The sequence below is a fragment of the Papilio xuthus genome, unplaced genomic scaffold, assembly GCF_000836235.2.
Source record: "Papilio xuthus unplaced genomic scaffold, Pxut_1.1 DF824888.1, whole genome shotgun sequence".
Classification (NCBI taxonomy): Eukaryota; Metazoa; Arthropoda; class Insecta; order Lepidoptera; family Papilionidae; genus Papilio; species Papilio xuthus.
The window spans coordinates 961,584-983,614 of record NW_013533761.1 but is presented as its reverse complement, the minus strand read 5'-3'; the positions used below and the strand labels follow the sequence as shown (position 1 = coordinate 983,614).

The following is a 22,031-nucleotide window of genomic DNA, read 5'->3' as shown; positions in this document are numbered from 1 at the left end:
CCGCATTATCATATTTTCATTTTCATGCGCATAAACAAAGGTTTTCTGATTGTATCTAAAACTACTTGGACGTCTCTTGCCTGTCATGGCGTTTACAAGACGGCTTTTATATTTACACCATATTTATCATATATTTTATGTCTCAGTTAATTATTTGTATCAATTCAGCGATATTGCCATTATGAGTCAGAAATATTTAAATTAATAACGTGTCGGTCAAAACATTACGTCAAGGTCACGACCAAATAGATCATTTTTAATCTTCCTATTGAACGTTTCTAAAATTTATTTCATAAAAACGATTATGAGTATTTCAATCTTAACTCTTCACCTCACATTTCACGAAATACTATTTCCTCTACATGTTACAAAACCTAATCAGATTAATTTAGAATAGAGGCATTTTAAAAATATTAATCAGTTTATTTTATATTATAATAATTTTTCCAAAAAGGAGACAATATATTTTGTTCATTGTGCTGCAAAGTAATCAGTAATATAAGAGCCGTGACCGTTTTAAGACCGACAACAAGCCAATGGATCGATACGGACCGCTTGAACTTGTGCCTGAATCACATTGACGACTGTGCGAAAACCTCGTATTTTATATCCCAACTTTGGTGAAATTATTACGACTATTGCAACTTGATACATGAAGAGGGGTCACGTTGTCAACGGTAGAACGTATTCTAGATTTAACTTTTTATTTATTTATTTATAAAAATTTGGGGGCACAATACACGACAATAATCCATGAGAAAGGAAATCTTGACACACCGTTGTTCTCTTTCTTTCATGTTGTCCCATCATTACAACCAATGTCTACATTATAATCGATAATAATAATACGTACTCAACAGTACCATTTGTATAAATTCAGGTAGTCAAAACTTTGTATCATCAACGGATCGTGCCCAAAACAGGTCAACACAAAAAATTACAAACAGAACCTTGTCAATTGACGTTAAGGTAGTACAGATAATAGATCTTAATAATTCTGTAACCAAATATTCGAAGTTAGCGGCCAACCTTCAAGACTGAAGAGGCACTAGAAGAAGAAGAAGAAGAATAATTCTGTAAACATTTTTGCATTATCCTTTAATTTATTACACTATAAATAGTGTATATTTAATGTTTACGTGAAATATTTATGGAATAAATCTTATACATTAAAAGAAAGTAGTGTTAGTTACACTATTTATAAAACAAGAACGGCTATACCGATATGGCTGAAAATTGGCGAAGAGGTAGTTTAGAGCCAGGAGACGGACATAGGATACAATTTATTCATTTTTTTCGAATTTATGCCTTAAAGAGCTGCTTTTTATTTAACTTACTAATATTATAAATGCAAATGTTTAGATGGATGTGATGTAGGTGGATGGATGGGTGTTTGAAGATATCTCTAGAACGGCTGAACGGATCTCGATTAAATTTGGCATACGTATAGTCTGAAAGAACACATAGGCTACACTAATTAAGTTTTCTTATATATCCACGCGGACGGAGTCGCGGGCGACAGCTAGCATAATTAAAAAACATATAAGAAAGTGTTAATGATTCTATTACGATCTTCCAAATCAAATCCAAAATTAGACGAATCGAATCTTATTTGGGAGCCAATTGCCTAAGTTACACGTAAAGATATAATAGATTTTAAGATCGATGACCACATTACGATATGTCAAAAGAAATAATAGGCCACATTTCTTGACTTTTATTATAACATAAATAGTATTGCGATCTAAAAATCACCACGCAGAGAAAACTGTATGAAGATTTTATTGTGCAAAATTTCCCTTCCTCGTGTGTACACATACATCACAGGCAGAGATAGCACAAAGATATATATTTCTTCAATATTATTTACTTATTACATTATCCAAACTGACCGATGTAATACTATACTAGTTATTATAAGTGTGACGTAGTTAGTAAAATTATAAAATAATAATATAATGTACTCAACATTTTAAGCAACTTTCGATTCGTGGATACTAAAATTTACATAGTGACATATTTTTTCATATCTATTTATAGCGTCTCTTATACAAATGGACGGGGAAGCAGTTAATCGATAACTTGATTAGTAGTAAACCTGTTTACAGAGTGTCCATGAACCCATCCGGTATCGCAACCTAATACTTCTAATAATATAAACACATTACCCATTATATATTTGGATTACAACCAACTAAAATAACTTATTTGAAAAGTTAGATATTGTACAATTGTTTGTCCCCTTTTATGGTAAAAAAAAATGACATCCTAACGTCACAATAGTGTCATTTTACATATGTACTACGTATAAGTCTTGATTCCTAACTTTATAACTTGACACTGGATCACTTAGCTAGGTCTAGGTAATATCAATAGGTGATTAAATAACAGGTCACAAAGACAGCATCTGTCCGTTGCAACTTACGTAAATATGATAAAAATTCAGGTATTGCACTGATAAATAAAAATTCAATCGTAATAACTTTATTATCTTTAAATGGATGCATGAAGTCCAGTTAGACTGGTTTGGTCATTATCGTTTTAAATTTAAAACGAAGGCCCGACAACCGTTAGCCCCGATTACAACGCTATGATTTAAGGTAATCAAAATATATATTTGTTAAAACGACTAATGTTAATGTTTTCGTTACAGGTAACAATGTACATGTAATGCGGGTTTATGTATGGATATCTTTATATAAAGCGTTACAACTTGAAGTTGTAAAGTAGAGTCTATGATCTTTCGAGCATTTGGAACGTAAGTAACGTTTAGATAATACGGCTGAGTTGAACAGTCTGAGTACGAATTACGAGCTAATGTAAACTTTGAAGAAAAATATTGACAAATGCGTAGTTTCACGCATTGTTACCAGCGGTTGGTCGTCGGAACTCAGAGCTACGTTGGAACCTACGACGCACACACGAACGTCTCACGAGTATGTGTGTAAGAATTGGATATTTACATAGCAAACTATATAAGTGCGTATGTGTGTGAAGTTATTCGCGCACGCTATCGTTGTGCCACTTTCATGTCTATCCATGCCGCAGTTGTACTTATTGGAGTTAGGTTGAACTGAGATCGGTAATTCGCACACATACCATTTGACTTGTAAACTACACTCCAATAAAACAGAGAATGAAAATCCTGTTTAATATTATCGTCAAGATAAAAAGTATAAGTTGCCAAATGACCTTGAAACTTTAACAAACACGTATGAAGTCAAAATGTCACTCCGAGTTATTTACAAATTTAGTCGCAATTTTTAACATGGCATGGCGAGGAGCAGACATGTGAATAAAAACAACAAGTGGTTTGCATGTCATAAACACAACACTTATAAGCACCATAAGATCGAGTTAACAGTATTCATATGGCCGTAACCGTAGTCATAAAGACAGCGCGCGCAATGTTTTCCCTAACGACGAAACAGCTGATACATTATAAGCGAGCGCACAGCGGGCGACACCCACCCTTGCAGCGGGAGTTGCGGCGGCCGCGCTCGTTCGGACGATCGCTCATCGCGAACGACTCCTTGAAATGCATCTTCCAACTCCGCTCCGCACCCCATCCACATGCACGAGTCTCATCGGCACACCGGTACACAACGCGCACTATCCACCGAGCCGAGCACTGCGGGCGCGCGCGGTGCAGCAGCAGCGGGCCGCGCGGGATCGTCAGCCACGGCGCGCGCCCCTCGCCGCCGCTACTACTTGACGCATTTTCGATTTCGACCGAATGTCGGAGGCGACAGTACCGGCGCGGCACGCTGACGGGACGAGGAGCGTTTCATTAGGCGCGAACCGATGCGACAGTGAGGCGCGGGCGTAGAGTGGCGCGCGATGCGAGCGGCCGCCGCCGCCGCCTCCGCCGCGAGACCGGACCTCGCGTCTCGGCCCGAACCCGAGGATGCGGGAATCGGCTTCGGCGCAATACCCGTCACGAAAATAATAGGAGCGGCGAGTGCACCTCGGAGGCGCGACGCGACGCGGTCGGTGCGAGCGAGACGCGGATAAACACCAGACTGTTTACTTACGGTGTTCGAGAGCGGGGCAGGGGTGGCGGCGCGGGGAGCGTTCGCCTGCAATCCGCGCGCTGCAATTACTGCCTCTACTATACAATTTCATCCTAACACGGCTGACATTTAAATAAAATGTAATGTAACTATAGAAACATCCCTCCTGAGATAACTACTATAATAACACCTGTTCCATTAGACTATGTAGGGAAGTAAATATATATTTTGGGTAGTGGACATGTGATGTTAGAGACAACTTATAAAAATATAGAAAAAACTGATTTGTTTACATTACATATTTAATTTAAAATATTTCCCAATGAATTTGGATTTGTAGCAAAGATACGGATGAAAAGATGAAAAAGATATTAGCTAGATCCAATAGTGACCGAAGATCGGATTCGAATATAGAATAATAGAATTTTAAGTAGCGAAGCAACTCGACGATCAATCGCCGAGCCGTGCATCGAGCGGTGGTGACTGCATTCCGACGGGCCGCCGCGCCCTCCCCCGCCCCTCGTCTCCCGCGTGTCCTCACCCCCGCCCGCGTCCTTCCGGCGCGCGTCACGTGACGTGCCGATTAGCCGGCGACCAGCGAGTGTGCCACCGCGACCAAAATAGAGCGCGCACACCGCGCACACAACACAATCTCGTAGCGCGCGGCTCTGCTCGCTCTCACGCCTCCTTTCCTCTGTTGTGTGACGTCGCCGCACCCCGCCGCACACGCGCCGCATGCCCCGGGCCCGTCCACAGGTTGTGGTGAGCCGCGCGCTCTACTAATCGTCGAAGCCGATCGCCTTTCAGTATTTGCGAATTATAAAACGTTAACCTCGTAACTCTATAGCACAACATTTAAAAAGTATTACAATTCTACTTCAAATAAATTAAATTAACAAAGAAAGGGTGCTTGTCTCATCGACGTCACTTCGAACATGCCTACCTATATATTTCAATATTAAGGACAGCACATCCAGTGGATAGCGATGCTGTTAATATGATCGCAGAGTACGAAAACAATAGTCAGTCTCTGAATTGTTCGTTTATGAAACTAACAATAATAATCAATCAGGCAAAATATTATTAAAATATGCACGTGTGAGAATTAAGAAAAAGTTATACTAAAATGTTATTTGTCCGTCGCTATTTCATCCACCGGTTATACCGATTCATCTCTCGACCTTGTATGATCGAGTTTCAATTTCCGTGAAGTGCTACTGGCCAGATGACACAAAAAATATGTATTTACATTCCGCTTTCAAAAATATAATATCTCCCGTTTTGCGCTCAAAATATATGCTGCTGTAATATTTACAATTTCTATCAAGAGATACGATATTGGTAAAACTGGTTTTGGGTGGACAAAGATATACTAAGAACATCGTGACAACGTCGGCAGATTTTGTTAGACAAATAAAGTTAATGGAAAAAATAATGTTCATGGCACGCACCCAAAGCGGCAGCGCAGTTGATGCCTGTCGGGGGTGCACAGTTGAACCAGCTTGCATTATACAACACTGCGGATAACATTATTCAGCGCGCACCAGTATCCATCTTCCCTCGCGTTCGTAACGCAACGCACAAATTAGAAACTCTCCAGTTGCTATTTTTAATCTTTCTATTATGAACCTGCCGAATACAGTGCCACGTGCTTTTCTATTGCACCGGAGCGAACTAAAGGGAAAACGTAGCATCAATGAGCAGGTAAAAATAAAAACATAGGAGGCAGTAGCTGCAATCTGTTAAGTACCACACCGCAGCTTATTTGAGTTCAAAATATAATATTAATACGTGTTAAAATGCAAACCAATATTGTTCGTTTAGCATGAATTCCGATTGAATTACGGAACGTTGTATATCATCTATCAATAAGTGTTTAAATGTTCATAATGCACACAAACAAAAAATACATCATAAATTGCATCCGGTGCACAAGTCACCCACGCCATATTTGTGAGTTAGTAAGTTATCACGAAATACCGGATAGCAGTAGCTGGTGCTTCTGTCGACCCCAATAGGACTTTGTTTTACGAATTTAATATATCACCGCGCTTCTTTATATTATGTTGCTCAGTTAATAAGTAATTAGGTGTAACAACGCCTAACAGCTAACAAGCTGTAATCGACCAACACTGGGTATTTTAATGGACCAGAAGAAGTCTGGCGGTTTTATTTTCGTCCCACATTATGAGCTAAATTATTCGGTTGTTTAAAGAACCCAATCCTATTGTTGCTGATTCACTTTTTAATACGTCCCACCTATATAACCATTAAATTTTAATGATATATTACCAGTGTAAAGGTCATTGCGATCGATAATGTTTGTTGGATAAATTCAAGCGTGCCTTAGTTTCACAAGGGACACAAATTGGCGGAAATCACGAAGGGCTGTAGAATTCAACAAGAAAAAGACGACGGGATCAATACGGGCTGCAAAATGTACACGTGATCGCGTCACTACATAACCCCCTCCCACGCCGACCGCACCCCTAAACACCCGACTTACCCCTGCCCCCTATGTCGATTGTCGACACTAAAACACTTCTTTTCCTCCTTCACATTTAAAGCGTCAAATCGCGTTCACTACTGACGCTATCACTCAAATAATATGTCAATAAAAAATAAGATGCGGTTATGTAAGTAGGTATGCTCGCTATACAAGACGCAGTCTCGGTGAAGCTGCCTGCCGCGGGCTCAGGAACGCGTCGCGAAACCTGTTCCCGCGGGCGAAAAGCGGTGAACCATCGCACAGCCGACGACAGACTTTTATTACAACGTTTAAACAAAACTTTAAATTTATTTTCTCCAAAAGCTTTTACATACATATGTCCCATAATTATGCCAATCACTTGAATTAATTACGACTTTACATATAAACACTTTGAAATAAAAATAGATTTGTGACTACAAACAAACAGGTAATCTAATGACAATGGACCTCTACACAGCATAAGTAACATGTTGCTTGTAAACTTATTATTAGCATTCATCATACTCCTTCCAAAGAACTTCGTCATCAGGATCGAAGAACGCATCTGATGTCATCAATGCTGACTAAGTATGAAAATTTCCAATGTTTTTATGAGTTTTTTCAGACATGTTTACATTTCATAAGGCAATAAACAAGGGTACATTATAAAATATGTAGTGTGTGAGACAAGTTGTTCGGGTTGACGCAGTTGGGCGCGGGCCGGCCGTCGCGGCGGCGTCATTAGCGTGGGTCGTGAATAAGTGAGGCGAGGGTGGAAGGCCGCGCGGGAAAGGGTTGAGTGGCGAAGTGCGATTCGGTGATTCCGGCGGTCGATAAGCGCCCACAGTTACCCGCTTACGAATACGGAATCCCGTGGCGCTATCATGACCTTTTCCTCCACTTAATCAGGACTACGTCAAGTGAATAATATTTGAGGAATCAAACTAAACTAAATGTCCAGTAATTAGTAGTAGTCGAACAATTGCAACATACATTTGAGAAATTTAAACCTTACCTTAGGTACAGTGGCTACTAATGAGTACAACTGCAGCTACAGATTAGATGGTTATAGTTAGAACTAATTTTATAAGACTAGATGTTTTTTTTAATTTATAAGATTTAAGTCTAATAAGAACCTCGTTTATAATATTTTCTTTTAATTACTTTGTACCCATATGCGGAAGATAAAAGATGACATTGTAACCTATAGATAAGGTTTTTTTTCCTCAGGAAAATCTTAAACAAGGAAGAAAAAATATTCAGTAACTGATTACGTTAAAATTATTTGTTTCGTTTTTATTTAAATTAATGTAAATTTTCAAATATCAATCAATTTCAGACATGGATCATGAGCAATTAATTATATTAATTAATTTAAGCCAAGTTAAAAAAGTTAATGTAACTACGATACAATAAGATTGTAATAAATAAACTATTATACATACAGATATTATTTAAAATCGGATTAATTCCCTTAGCAACTTATCATTTCAAAACACTTAATAACAATTCTATTTGGCTATCTACAAGTACCATTGTCGTATTTAGCAACATTAGAAGGCAATGACACCTTGTTTCGAAAACGATTCGACAGATTTTCGTTAAGCAAGGCCATGAAGAGCCGGCGAAAGCGAACACGCAAAAAATACAAAAACCTCGCGATACGTCTACATTTTTGGTGAGCAGAAAAAAGTATATTTCTATTAACGCAAAATTTATAAATTAGCTATTGTTATATGTTTTTAATAACTTTAGGATCATTGCACTAAAGTAAGATTACAGAATTGTGAAATGACATTCGAAAAAGAAAGAACAAATTCAAAATTACAAAGTTTTTGGTCAATTTGCAAGGAAGAAATATAAACAGTTTTTATACGTCTCGATGATTCTGACAAGTTATCCTTTGAATAGACATTTCCCCTAAGTTATAAAACAATAAGGATGATTTTTAAATTCTAGAAGGCTGACGTCATTGTTGTTCTTTTGTAATGGAAATATTGCAAAGGAAAACAACAATGGAAACATTTGAAAAACACATCTACATATCTAAGCAAATAAGTAATATCCAGATACATGGTACTTCTCACATATGTCAAAATATTCGATTGTCGTAGAAATACATAAAATTAAAATTAACTATTAAAGTATCTAATTGACTCAGTACAAAAGGTTATATGTAGAGTGGTTGTAGTTGGTTATGGTGACGTTGTCTATCATTATTTCTCAGCGGCTAGTTTCAACAGTCGACCAAGCAATGAAAAGTGGCGTATTCACAGCGAGTCGGTGGCAATAGGCAACTGGCAGCGGGCAACAACGATGCGCGATGCTCAATGCTCGTCGGAATATTTGCAACGGATGCAGCGAAATGAACAGTACGTTGACCTCGAGCGGGCCGGGTTTCACTCGCGCACTGCCGATGCCGCCCAGCCCAGTTCACTGGCCCTATTGCTACCGACATACTATGCTTTGCTAGTATTAACTATTTATTTTGTTATTCGTTATATCCTCTTGACTCAATATGTTCCATTTAACCTAATTGTGTTTCCAAAACCTCACAACAGTCAAGGTCAACTTGCCTTTATTGTTGTGGGAACAGGTTTTGATAGGTTTATAAAATAATTATATTTATAGGAAATTGTAAATATTAAATTGAATTTGGTAAGGTTAAAATTAGGTTTATAACAGTACAATATAATCGAAAATACGTGTAAGCGGTTAGCAGCTGTAATCGAAGTATGTAACGTATTTGTGTTTTTGAATAATTTCTCTTTTATTTAAAGGTCACCTTTGCTGCTTTGTATAAACTTTCGATAACATCCTTTATTACACCCCAGTCTTCGTAACAAATATAAAGGCAACTCGGTTCGAGAGTTCGGAAAGTGTTCGTAAAACACCGATATATAGTGTATAGTAAAAACATGGGGAAGATATGGACAGCCGTGATGCGTCAAGGACACAGGGGTGAGCGCATATGCCCTTACATAGATGATATGTTTTCGAATGAGGGGTTTTGTTTGTTTATCGGTTACTTTATTAAAATTGCCCGCAGAAAGTATTATTTTATTTTATCAGGAATGTATTTTAATTGCTGTACGAGTTGACAACTTCTATTGTACAATAATGTTTGATTAGTTGAACATTTTATTGTATAACCACGACAAAAAAAAAACTTTCACTTTAGCTTTAACACGCTTTCGTTTTATGTTTAGTATAGTTTCCGATTCAACTCAACATTTTCGAGTCCGATAAAAATAAGTGTACATAGTGAGGTGCGGTCGGCGGTCCCGACATCGATCCGCGTCTTATGTACCCGCTTTACATACTTCCTCGCCCTCTGCCCCCTCCCCCACACCCCGCACACCTTATGTAAAGATCCGAGCGCGATGCGTCAACCCATGCACATGCACAACGCGGCAATGCAAACTAAACCCGTGTGAACAAAGTACGCCTTTCAGAAACATCACATACATGCGAATATTAAACTTTTGCCTTATAATCACATATGTTAGTATGTACTAGCAGCCAATAAAACTAAAAAAACCAAAGACATACATTTAAATAAATACGAATATCATTTTGGAAAGTTCCAGAGCATTTCGTGCATTTTGAGTAGTGCGAGCTGTGGGCGCGAGAACTAGCCGACATCTTGTCTAGCTTTTAGTATGCAATGAGTCCGTTTATGCGTTTAATCCAGACATCGATGCATTGAATCGAACGATTTACAACTTTAACCTTGATATTTATACCGACATTTTCTTTAGGACGTATAAAATTATGTCTACTTCATTCAATATTCTTATAACAAGAACATAAGAAAGAGACAACATCTATGTTTTATTATATGCACTAAAATTCGAGGAATTTTCATTTTTTATCATTTTTTTATTAGTGATAGGAGAGAAATGTTTGCTGGCTATATTCATATGTTTTTCGTACGAATATTTGTCTGACCTCTCCTAAACGGCAAAACAGACTTTGACAAGTAATTCGAATCGTATTTTTCTGCAGTATCTTAGACGTAAACTCAGTCAGACTTATTGATTTTTTAAATTAACTACTAATCTGGAATTCTATGAATCGTTGTTGTTATTTGTATTTAGAAGTATTTTGCAAATAGGATTGTGATAATTGTAATAGTATTATAAATTGGATAGACACATAAGTTCATATCGCAATCAGACCTAACCCATATATAATTAAAAATAAATAATAACAAAATTTATTGCTACAACAGCATTGAAAAGTATCTTGTATTTATAAATTTTCCTTTGTGTGAAATATGCGTATCTCAAGTATCGTAAAAAAATATGATTAATTATAAGTTTATATTACACGAAATAAAAACATTTTGCCTATTTATTTGCGAAACATTTAATTTTAAAAAGGATTGATGAAAACCTAATAGTATAATTAAATCTCTCTGCATAATAAGACAACAGAAAGAGTTTAAACCTTATTTCGTGGAGATTCAAAAACCTGTCTATTTCTATTCATTCTTTTAACCACTGGTCACAAATCTTGAGTTTATGCAGTTAATAATAAGTTAATTAACTTTGAAGTTCATATTTAAGTACGTCATTCGTGTTATTTTCATCTGACAAGAATTTCGTACACGTGTTACGTTACCGGAAGTCTTTTGGGGTCGGGTATATTCTATCCTTTTTCCCCATTTTTCTCATAATATTCTTACGAACGAGACATATTAAGATATTTATATAATAGTAATATTAGGCAATTTAATTCTTTACATCATTTATCTAGAGAAGATTTTATGAATAGTTTTTAACAAATCAACACTAAACAAAAAATACGTCGTAAAACGTGTGGTAGTATGTTTTTATGTCCATCGTTATTCTTATAATAAAGAGCAATATACATTTTTTTTATTATGTATAAGGAATAGTGAGATCACTTTGTTGATTTTGAATTTATGTACATTATGCCTGTACAGTAGGACAGTCAGCACTGACCTGGCATGAACTGTTTGGTATCACTGGCACCAGTTAGTGTTTACATTATGTTAGTTGTTTGTCAGCGCTGAATTTGAGAGCAACTGTTCTACTGGACTGACATAAGGTAATTCAGGCATTAATATTGACAAATATTTGTTCTAACTACCTACTTACCTGGGTATAAAACCTTCTCAGTCATGCCTATGGGTCTAAATTGATCCCCATTGAATCCTGAAAGCAAAAAAAGATGTGTCTTTTATATTATAAAGGGCCAAGTCGCTGTCCTTGAATGTAAACAGATGTGAATAAAGCAAATAACACCTTTACAGCTTTTAGTACAAACAAGTTCAGGTTTAATGTCAGCCATACATAACACAAAAAATACAAAATACACCATTTAATAAATAAACAAAACAACAATTAAGCAACACCTGCCTTAGTCATGTATGAGGTAATTTAAATAAATCTGGTAGATTAATATTGACAATTATACACTAAGAAATAATATGAATTAAATAACATTTCTCTGTAAAATTGGATCAGCTGTTTAGGCATTAGGTCACAATGCAATACACATTTACAAATGTACCTTCTGTGTCAGTAGGGTACAAAGAAATAACTTTGCACATTTTTTTTATAATTTAAGGTGACATATAGCAAGTGCCCACCTGAATTCACCGATATGTATTTGCAGATGCATTGCCTACTTTTAATTGAAAAGATGGGACACAGAGGAAGGTAATATATCATCTTTTAGTGCTGCCCCTTCGCTATGAAATCTACCTCACTTTCCTATATATTTCCTTACAAACAAAGGAAGGGAAGGGAATAAAGCCTCTGGCACAAAGACTTATCAGAAGAAACATGGAGTTGCTTCCAGTTCACTCTAGTCACACCAAATTTGAAGTTGTATGTCAAAGGGTTGTTTTGATCATGTCAATATTACGATAGAAGACAATAATAAGATCTGAGACATATTTGTTAATAAACATATGTGACATCAGAAGTAAGGATATTCCTTAATTCTTCCACATTCAGTATAGGTACATGTTACAATTAAAGATAATTTAAGATGTCTTACTGATGAACTGGTAATTCTGTAAGAATCTATATGAAGACTTTATAAATATAGATTGAAAACTTTTCTGCTATTCTTTTCAATAAAAGAAAAGTATCCAATAGAAATATATTAGAAAATCAAGGAAGGCATATTTAACAAATAATCAATTTTAAACTTTAAAATGGTACCAAAAATGACAGCCAATATCAAATACATAGACTTTTGATCTATCAAATATAATTCCAAATTGTTTTATACATAGTTGCACTTGCAACTTATTTTATACACGATAACCAAGTAAAATGTGTTTTAATGAGCTATTCAGGAAAAAGCTTAATTTTTAGTATTTAGTAGCTTTTAGTAGAAAAAAATCTAACCTTTAATAGGAGGCACTGTCCAACGAAACGAGCGATAAACACTAGCCGAAGTAAGTTTTTTACACTTTAATTTAATCACATTGAACACGATGACATCAATTACGTAATTTTACTTAAAATACAATACGCAAAAACTAAAAGTTTTCCGACAATAGGTGCGAAAATGGCGACGAAATATTTAAGCATTAAAAGTACACAAGTAGCTTTAGTTAATGAATATTAAAGTCATCTAGAATTTTAAAATAAATAAAAGAAGAACTAAACTTCTAAACTGAATCGAACACTGTATCCTATTTTTGATATATTTTTGTAAAAAAACATATCAACTCATTCCAAACACAACAACAACAACACAATTTTTTTAATCGTTCGCGATCGCGATTCATGATATTTGCAAGCACAACCACAGATGAGATATGACACGTTCAAAATTAATGAATGACGTAATAATAAAAAGCAACGCACACAGCTTATCGATTCTGTGATAATGAAGTAAAATTAAATGAAGGCGCTTTAAAAAACCGTAGGCATTTTGTTATTTCAAACCTAAACGGTACTCAAAGTACCTATTTATTCTGTATTTCTTTGAAAAAGTCCCGTTCCAGCAATATTAAACCAGTATAGCGCTAATACCACTTATTGGGGAGTAAAGTGAAGTAAATCCTGGCCGACATTATAACTATCCTGCCTAATTTTTTTTTCTATGCAGCGATTATTATTTTTAGCATATCAAGACATCAAATTATTTTGAACACAAAAATTACAAAGCAAATATAGTTTTACCAGAAAAATGGAAAACCAATGTAACTAATTTCTTATAATGGCAACAACACTTTGACATTTTGATAAAAAATACAAATTCGTTGCCATGGCATTGACATTGTTGATTTGTTGATTGTCATCGAGGTGTCAAATTTATAGAAAATTTATAGTAATACTGCAAATTTTTGATACTATATTCTATTTCTATACTATACTTGTAGCGTTTGTTTCTGAGAAGAAAAACCTTGTATTAAAACATATGTCGTTATCCCTCTCGTTATCTTTAACAAAATAGAGATAAAAATATGTTTTATACAGTTGGTCTCAGAAACCAGCGATTAATCCTAAAATGATTCATTAAAGGTTGTGGCGTCCTCATGACAGGGTTATATTTTTGCTTCCAAAAATTTTCACAAGTCTACGAAAATTATATTCAATAATGCCAATACCATGGCAATATTTACAATAGTAATTAAATTGCTGTTGCTATGGCGACAATTTCTATTTTTCTGGTAAGGCTATACCAGTGCTTACGTTTAAGTAATGTGACAGTTTCATTTAATGAGATTTATTGAAATAAAAAAATGTGAATGAATGTCTATTAGCGGAAAGTAAACGGAAACTTTTTATCTTAATTACCTTTAGTTTTTACTCTTTGTTGATTCCAAGAATTTTTTAATCTTTGTTTAGTGATTGCTGACTTATAACTCCTCTGAGTACGCTACTCTTTGGTAATTACTATGGCTATCAATTGCTGTGTTATGAACGCTTTTCGTTAATATTTTATTATTTTTCAGTATCAAAATCATTATACAATGTTTGGTATAGTTTTTCAAATTATCAAGATAATAAAGTAAAATGTCTTTTATTAATGATCCTGTTTTAAATATTATAGTAGTAGGTTTTCACCACAAAAGGGGCTGTCAGGTACGTGTGTGGGCTTCATAACTTTAATCGATTATATTTTTTCAATATCTAAATATAAAACTTAATAATACTCTTAATATATACTGAAACAAAAGTTTTTTGCATATTACATCTGTAGAATACTTTATGCCATGCATGTTTTAATATTTAACTACGTATTACAATTACAGAACTGATTATTTTTATTTCAAATCCTGGTTTTTATTTGAATACCATTGTATTGGTTGTGTAAAATTTATAAGAAAAATTATGTACTTATATGATAACATTTGCACCATGTTTTTGGTAACAGGCCTTGCTCCTGAATATTACGATATTTTGGCTTACCTTGTGTTTTAGGTAGAGCATTGTTATCCCGAGTTGATACCTGGTAAACCATGCGAACTGCCTGTACCATGGCGTCATCTGCCCGCTCTAGCTTTGCCAGATGGATCTCACAACTACCTATCTGACACAATATTCTTCAATTTACCCGGCCTGTCGGAACCTGCCCATACAGTTTATGGCATATCATGTTTTCGACAAATTCCAGTAGAGGTTGGCTATTCACATAATTTTTTTCTGATATAGCTTTGGTGGACACTATTTTTTTAAAAACATAAATAAACTATTTAAGATTCTAGAGTTCTTTGCTACTTGATTTGTAAACTTTATGTGAACACCTATTGGAAATGCTGTTAGCTAAGTTAGCTAATAGTAACCTAAGAATTGAGTTTTACAAAATATAACTTTTAACATTAAAAACAGGAAGTTGTCCAGAAAACAGAAGACATGACCCGGAGTTCAGTTCAAAAGAGTGTATGTGTAGTCTGCCGTGCACCTCTCTTTGGTCGGCTTGCTGTGAAAATGGAGCTTGTTGTGCGAGCTTGGTTCCTCCAGGGTGACTTTTCTCAAACAAAACTTCTTGAAGATGCATACAATCATTTAAATAGTTGCCCAGTGCAGATTGATCAAACACTAGAAGGTATGATTTTTACAATTTATTTTCAACATATGCTAAATTAATCTTTTATGTCATAAAACTGAGTGGTATAAGCCCAGAGAGATGATGAATGTCATATAACCCCAATAATAATGTCATATATCAATTTCGATATTACAGAAATTAAATCTTGTAAGAGACAGACCGATGTAACTCTTCATTGCTATGTCAAATCCATGTTTTTTTTTTATTTTCCAAGTAGCTTCAGGTTTTATAATAAAGAATTCCCTTGTAAAATTTCATTTCAATCTGTCCCATGATTTAATAATGCACAAACATTGATTTTTTTATTGTATAGAAGCTTTACTAAACAATAGATGATGTCATAAACACTTAAAAAATGTAATGATTACTGTAATCTCTATCTGATTAATTGTGAAAACATGTTCAATAAATATTTAAATATAAGGTAGGTTGTTAGTGCTTTATAAATATCTGATCTATATCTTTACAAATAAGGTTTCATGTCATTTAATCCAATTGTGACTGGTAGTACGTAAAAAGCAGATAATAGTATCTGTTTTAGAGTTTATCACTGGCACACTACTATCAAACATGTTTCCCTACCCTTGATTTAAAAGTATTATTCTGTATATTTTATGTGTGGAAAATGAAAAAATCATATTGTAAATTATCAATTATGAAACTTTTTTCTTTTTTCAAATTTCTACTCTTTTTAACAAATCTGTATACTTTCAGGTTTATCAGTTCAGAAATTGGTAGAAAGTTGGAAGCATAAAGCGTTATTATTGTTCAAATTGTTATTGTTGAGACGTAAAGTACTAATTTATGGCTCGCCAGCTGGTACACTGTCTGCTGCGCTCTTGACCCTGGTGTCATTGTTGCCACATTGTTTAGAAAGTGGACTATCCCTTGCTGCTAATGTTACGTAAGTTATTCAAAATAAATCATATGTATAAGCTTTTTAGATCCTAAATGTTACCCAGTGAGATTCGACAGTATTATTTTTTAATAGTGAAAACAATGTAATATAAGAGATTTATGTGTTTCAGGCTTTCCAGGCCTTTATCTCCAATACCAGCAGAAATAGAGTGTAAAATAGAAGAAATTGACTCTGCTGTAGTAGCTCATAATGAACCTTATTTAAATGGAATCACGCAACTAGATGAAGAGTTGTCACCCAAAGAAACGGGTAATATGTTGGAAGAGAAGGACAGAATAAGTCGACAAAGTTTTGATGAAACAATACTCACCGATGTCGTGGATAGGCAAGATTTGTCAGCGGGCAGGGAGAAGTGTCACAGCATTGGAGAGAAATACAAGCCGAAGTCGGTCACGGAAGCCCAACAGAGTCCTACGATGGCTCGGGACATGAGCGTGGACGGCCTGTACAATCTGACGGGACAAATAGATCACGCAGAGTGCGGTCTTCCGTTACCTTTATTCGAGGATGGATACCTATGTTTGCCATATTTATCATTACAATATTTAGATTTGTTATCAGACAGTGCTGTAGAGGGATTCGTGGTGGGAGCTTCCAACGTGTTGTTTAAACAGAAGAGGCAGCTGTTTGACGTTCTGGTTGAGGTGAACGAGATGCGTATAGAGACGGCAGACCTGGCGCTACGCCGGCAGCTGACGCTCGGCACCGAGGACCTGCGCTTCGCGGACCACGTGGTGCGTCACGCCGCCGCACAGGGCGACGCCTGGATACGAGATCAATTTGCTAGTTACTTAATTTATCTTCTAAGGACTTCCTTGTTACCAGGTAATGTAATAACCATGTGCTTACTAATAAAAAGTGTTCATAAAATATTGCTTCATGTTCTGTATATTTCTCATTGCAGAGGGTAGCAGGGAATTCGACTCGTACAACGCTCAATTTATGAATGCTTTAAAATGTACGCCGGCTTACCAAAAGTGGCTGAAGACAACCAATGAAGGGGACATCCATAACTTTATAAACCTTATGCCCATGCATCCATTTTCGGGCCAGTTGTCTGTTGCGGATATGAAATTAAAGTTTGCACAGTAAGTTAATATTATTAATATATCACGTTGTAATTTTGACAAGAACAATTTATGTTTAACTTCCGTTGGCGCTCTCACCCTCGCATATGTTTGATCCATTCACCCAAATTACATTCTGTATTACAAATAATTGAATATATTTGTATAATAATTTCAGCACCATGTCAACAACGGAGGGGGGTCGTAAGGTGACGGCGGCGGTGGCGACGACGGGCCGCGCGGTGGCCACCACGTCGCGGGCGGTAGGCGGTGCACTATCGCAAGCGCGCGGTGCGCTCTCCGGCTGGTGGTCTGCGCTCACCACAACTGCACCGCCTGCACCTCATGCTGACATCGCGGCACCTCCCGAGCCCGCCGCACTACAAGTTGATGACAAGCTGCCCGCCTCCGACGCGGAGGACGTCGTCGAACAGATAGAAGATGACAACAGGAAGGAACCCCTCACCGACAACTCCGACCCCCCAGACAAACTGATCGAGGAAAGTACTAATACCATTGCTAAGATACGTGTTGTTTGAATCTAGATACGAATTTAATGTACCATATTGTTGAAATGTTGGAGCAGTCTTTCATCCATTTTTATTTTATTTTATTGTTCTTTTGTAATTTCATTGACTGTCAAATATTATTTTTTACAAAATAATGACATTTTTTTTAAAATCACAACCTCCTATTTAACATGTTTTTATTTATATTCATGTTCCTTTTATTGTTTAGTTATTACGTATTCTTTAATATGATTTGTTTTAAGTGTTTTGTATTGGAATTATTTATTGTGTTGTTAATTAAGAGAATATTAATTTGAATAGTATCCATCAATATGTTTTACACTTACATTTATGTATATGAACTGCATGTTATAAAGAAATATAAATGATGAATAAATAGGGAACCATTCGAGTATCAGAGATCTGAACTAGTTCAAAACATAAACAAGGTAGCTAATCACCGGGTTTGAGGCTATGGTAAAATTTCATTGGTTTTTGAATAATAAAAAAATCATTCCACTAAAAGTGATATTTCCAATCGTGATAAATGAAGAATCTGATATTGTAACTTTCCAATATTAGTAGTATTAATATGGAACAATATTTTTTTGGTTTTAATAAAATTTTGTGATGTGCTTCCCCGTTGAGTTATGTGATTATTATTTTAAGTAGAAAATGTAATAATATTTATTATAGGATTTGTGATCTCTGATAATACTTATTAGTTTGTTAATCTTATGTTTTATACTGTGTAAAATTATATAACTTGTTCTTTTGAGCCGATCTGTAAATATATGAGCAACGGCTATGAACAAAAACTACATTTTGTTTGTATATGAATGGAGGAGTAACTATATTTTTACAAATTCGTAGCGATTAGTTAATTTATGTAGAATTATGAAATTGTTAATGTATATGCAATGAGTCAAAGTAGTCAACCTTAGGTAACATATAACTTAGGTATTCTATTGAAAACTGTGCTTAAATTTGTTTCAGACTTTCAGCTGATAAAACTCAGAATAAAAATACAATATTTATCATTTTCTTTATTAATGAAATTAATTAGCTAAATAATCAATTAATTTTAAACTAATACAAATGTATTAGTTACACTGGAAACAATAATACCCTATCTAATTATAAAACTATGTACTTAAGTACACGTGAGCAATTGCGAATGAGATGTCACTTCTCCATTCCTTGTTACAAGATGAAAGTGCACTTGCCAGCTGCCAGTCGACTGACGTTCTTGTTCTGCCGTCGCAGTTTATTTTATCGAGTGTTGAAAGTAGAATAAACTATTAAAAAGAAATGTCGTTTCATTTTTTTATATCTAAAGTATCGTATAGCTTTAAATCAAGTATTCTCATTGTCAAAAATGTACTATACCTATTACAATGAGCCATTGATTGCAAGTCAATTATCAATTAGTAGTTGTAGTAATCATTTGTGTGATATTCAACTTTTAGATCAACGTATTTCATAGTTTGGACAATGTAACTATTCACCGTAGCTGCAAAATAAGTACTCGGCTTTCACATAGCTAAATGCAAAGTAATTGGCCAAGAAGGCGATTGTCGATGCTCTGGGTTCACACCGCAGAATCCGGCTCGTCGTCCCAGGGCCACGGCGGTCCGGAGTCGAGTGCGTTCTGCCGCCACAGGCCCCGACAATTTTCCGACGTGCCGTGCGCCAGCAGGTACATATTGTACGGCTCCACCATATTGGACAGAGACGAGCTACTGTCCTCGCGCGCAACATGGAGTTTTGTATTCTTCCCATCGCCAGATTTACATTCGGGGAGATGGTCAAACTGGACCGTACATTCCCGAGGCGACTCCAAGTCGGTGAGGTCCGATCGAGGAGAGAAGTCCGTGCTGGCCGTAATGTCCTGCAGGCTGCGGTCTCCGCAGTCGACGCCTATAAGCTTCTTGTTGGGCGAGGTGGGGCAGGCGCGCGACTGCGAGGAGGAGGCGAGCGGCGACGAGTTGGAGGTGGAGGAGGCGGAGATGTCGCGGGGCGGGGGCGGGGGCGCGGCCGGGGAGCTCACCAGCGGCGCAGACTCGTCGTCGCTAGCGGTCTCCTCGCGTGGCGGACTACGCTCTCGCGACCCGTTGCCGCGCGACATAATTTTGTCCTTGAAGCGGGTCAGTCGCTCGGCGGATCCGACCTTCTTCAATATTTCCGCCGTCCTCTTCAGGCTCCTGAGCTTGAGGTCGACAATCGGGGAGCCGGTGTTGGTGGAGTCCTCGACGGAGCGAGAGCGCGCGGCGAGACGGTCGTCGAGTTCGCGCACGTCCTCGCCCGACACGAGCAACGAGGAGGGGCGGGAGCGTGTGGCGGCGGGCGGTGGGGCGGGCGAAGCGCGGTAATGCACGGCGGGTCGGGGGCGCGCGCTGAACGTGATCTGGCCGTCGTCGGAGTCCTCCTCGTTCTCGACGTTGAAGGTGACCGCGGGCGGGTCGGCGTGACGGCGCGTGCGGAAGCTGCCGCCCTTCAGGATGGAGGGGTCGCGGCGGGTGGCACGCGGGGAGCCGCCGGCGCTGAGCCCGCCCGCCCACGATGCGCCGCTGCGCGCCAGTCGCACCTGCATCTCGCTGCCCCCCTCTGCAAGAAACAAGCTTCTGAATAAGCTCAGAGAAGGTGTCGTGTAACTCGAGTCGCTGGACTCGCGTCTCGGGTGAACACTTCGGGCTGCGAGGAGGCGGTATTTTGCTACAATAAGTGGAACTAAAATAAAACTTCAAGCTGTCGATTGTATAATTTTATTCGGCACCACTGACCAATATATTTGGAATGATATCGACTTTTAATGTTATCTACGGCTAAGGGAACGTGTAGGTATGATATGTAAACGTTTACATTTAAAAATTCTAGATTGGAACTTAACATCTATATACCTACGTAATACATTTGCGCTAAACCACAACACACGTAACAATTAACATTAAATACTTTTGTAAAATATCTATTTTTATCTAAGGCATGATATGCTTATACTCTAGTAATGTCTTTTACATTTATTTTCAGGCTTTCGAGGACTTTTAAGTACTTACGTTGAATCAGGATAATCTTTACTCCTTTATTTCGTTTAAATCGAAAATATTCTAGCTACAAAATTTTCAAATAAATTAGTATTGGCACGAGGATTCTATTTGTGGTTTGGAGGTTGTGTGCGTTTCTCACAACCGTATGAAGAGGCACAGCCAAAATAAAATGGCCACATTAGATAGTTATCTAAACATGGTTAGGAATGCTACAAGATGTAAATCACAATTTCGCTACAATAATCTAAATCAATCTAATCTATAGCGATACATTTTTTCCATCAATATGGCACAACACATAACAAATACTTAGCATTTTAATGAATATGAGTTTAATATACCTTATTACTTGCTTTATTTTGCTGTTTTTCTCGATATATCACAATAAAAAATGTAGTCATAAATATGACATTAATAATCAAACTATTCTGCTTAAAAAAAAAGGTGAGAAAATTACAAAGCAACAGTTTGACAGGGCCGAGTCACAACACTCGAGATTAGCACATCATTAGCAAACTACAATCAACATTAATATTCAACTACTGTAAATATAAAAACTTTAAATTAAAACTACACTGTTAAATAACTAATGTATGAAATAAAGCAAATTATTGCGTGCGAAGGCAAAGGCCACTGCAGACAAAATGCGTAATGTGCTGTTATTTAAAAGCAAAAAAATCTTCAAGTCGTGACTCGTCCTCGACACAATAAATTCAAATATTATCTAAATTTGTTACATACGATTTGATTGATGCCCATAATTGTATATAATGTCACAAATATCACATATTTAATTAATTTAAGTCATAAGTACCTTTCATTATTACAAATCACAAAATTATATTTGTGCATAATTAAATTTAATCACATAATCAAAGAGCAAACTAAGAAATTAAAAACTAAAAAGCAATAAAACATGCTTCAATTAAAAAAAATATATAAAATTGATAATGGCAATTAT

General features: G+C 36.6%; 3 protein-coding genes across 11 annotated transcripts in view; 1 reads left to right on the top strand and 2 right to left on the bottom strand.

Annotated features, from left to right (window-relative positions):
* Tlk (Tousled-like kinase) overlaps positions 1 to 4,013 on the bottom strand; it is a 21,375-nt gene extending 17,362 nt beyond the window's left edge. Inside the window, exon 1 of the mRNA XM_013324881.1 lies at positions 3,472 to 4,013. Coding sequence (XP_013180335.1) covers positions 3,472 to 3,544 — 73 coding nt within the window. The 5' untranslated portion in view covers positions 3,545 to 4,013. The remainder of the gene's footprint in view (positions 1 to 3,471) is intronic.
* A 10,347-nt stretch (positions 4,014 to 14,360) lies between these two features.
* On the top strand, positions 14,361 to 18,182 carry LOC106127225 (late secretory pathway protein AVL9 homolog). Its single transcript, XM_013325296.1, has 7 exons — positions 14,361 to 14,561; positions 14,901 to 15,098; positions 15,309 to 15,525; positions 16,243 to 16,432; positions 16,557 to 17,272; positions 17,352 to 17,535; positions 17,693 to 18,182. The coding sequence occupies exons 1-7, from the start codon at positions 14,493 to 14,495 to the stop codon at positions 18,051 to 18,053; spliced, it is 1,935 nt and encodes a 644-aa protein (XP_013180750.1). The 5' UTR covers positions 14,361 to 14,492; the 3' UTR covers positions 18,054 to 18,182.
* An 898-nt stretch (positions 18,183 to 19,080) lies between these two features.
* Positions 19,081 to 22,031, bottom strand: part of Arms (Ankyrin repeat-rich membrane spanning) — a 37,064-nt gene continuing 34,113 nt past the window's right edge. For all 9 annotated transcript variants that reach the window (XM_013324926.1, XM_013324921.1, XM_013324922.1 and 6 more), the window contains one exon: positions 19,081 to 20,630. In XM_013324926.1, coding sequence (XP_013180380.1) covers positions 19,615 to 20,630 — 1,016 coding nt within the window. In that variant the 3' untranslated portion in view covers positions 19,081 to 19,614. The remainder of the gene's footprint in view (positions 20,631 to 22,031) is intronic.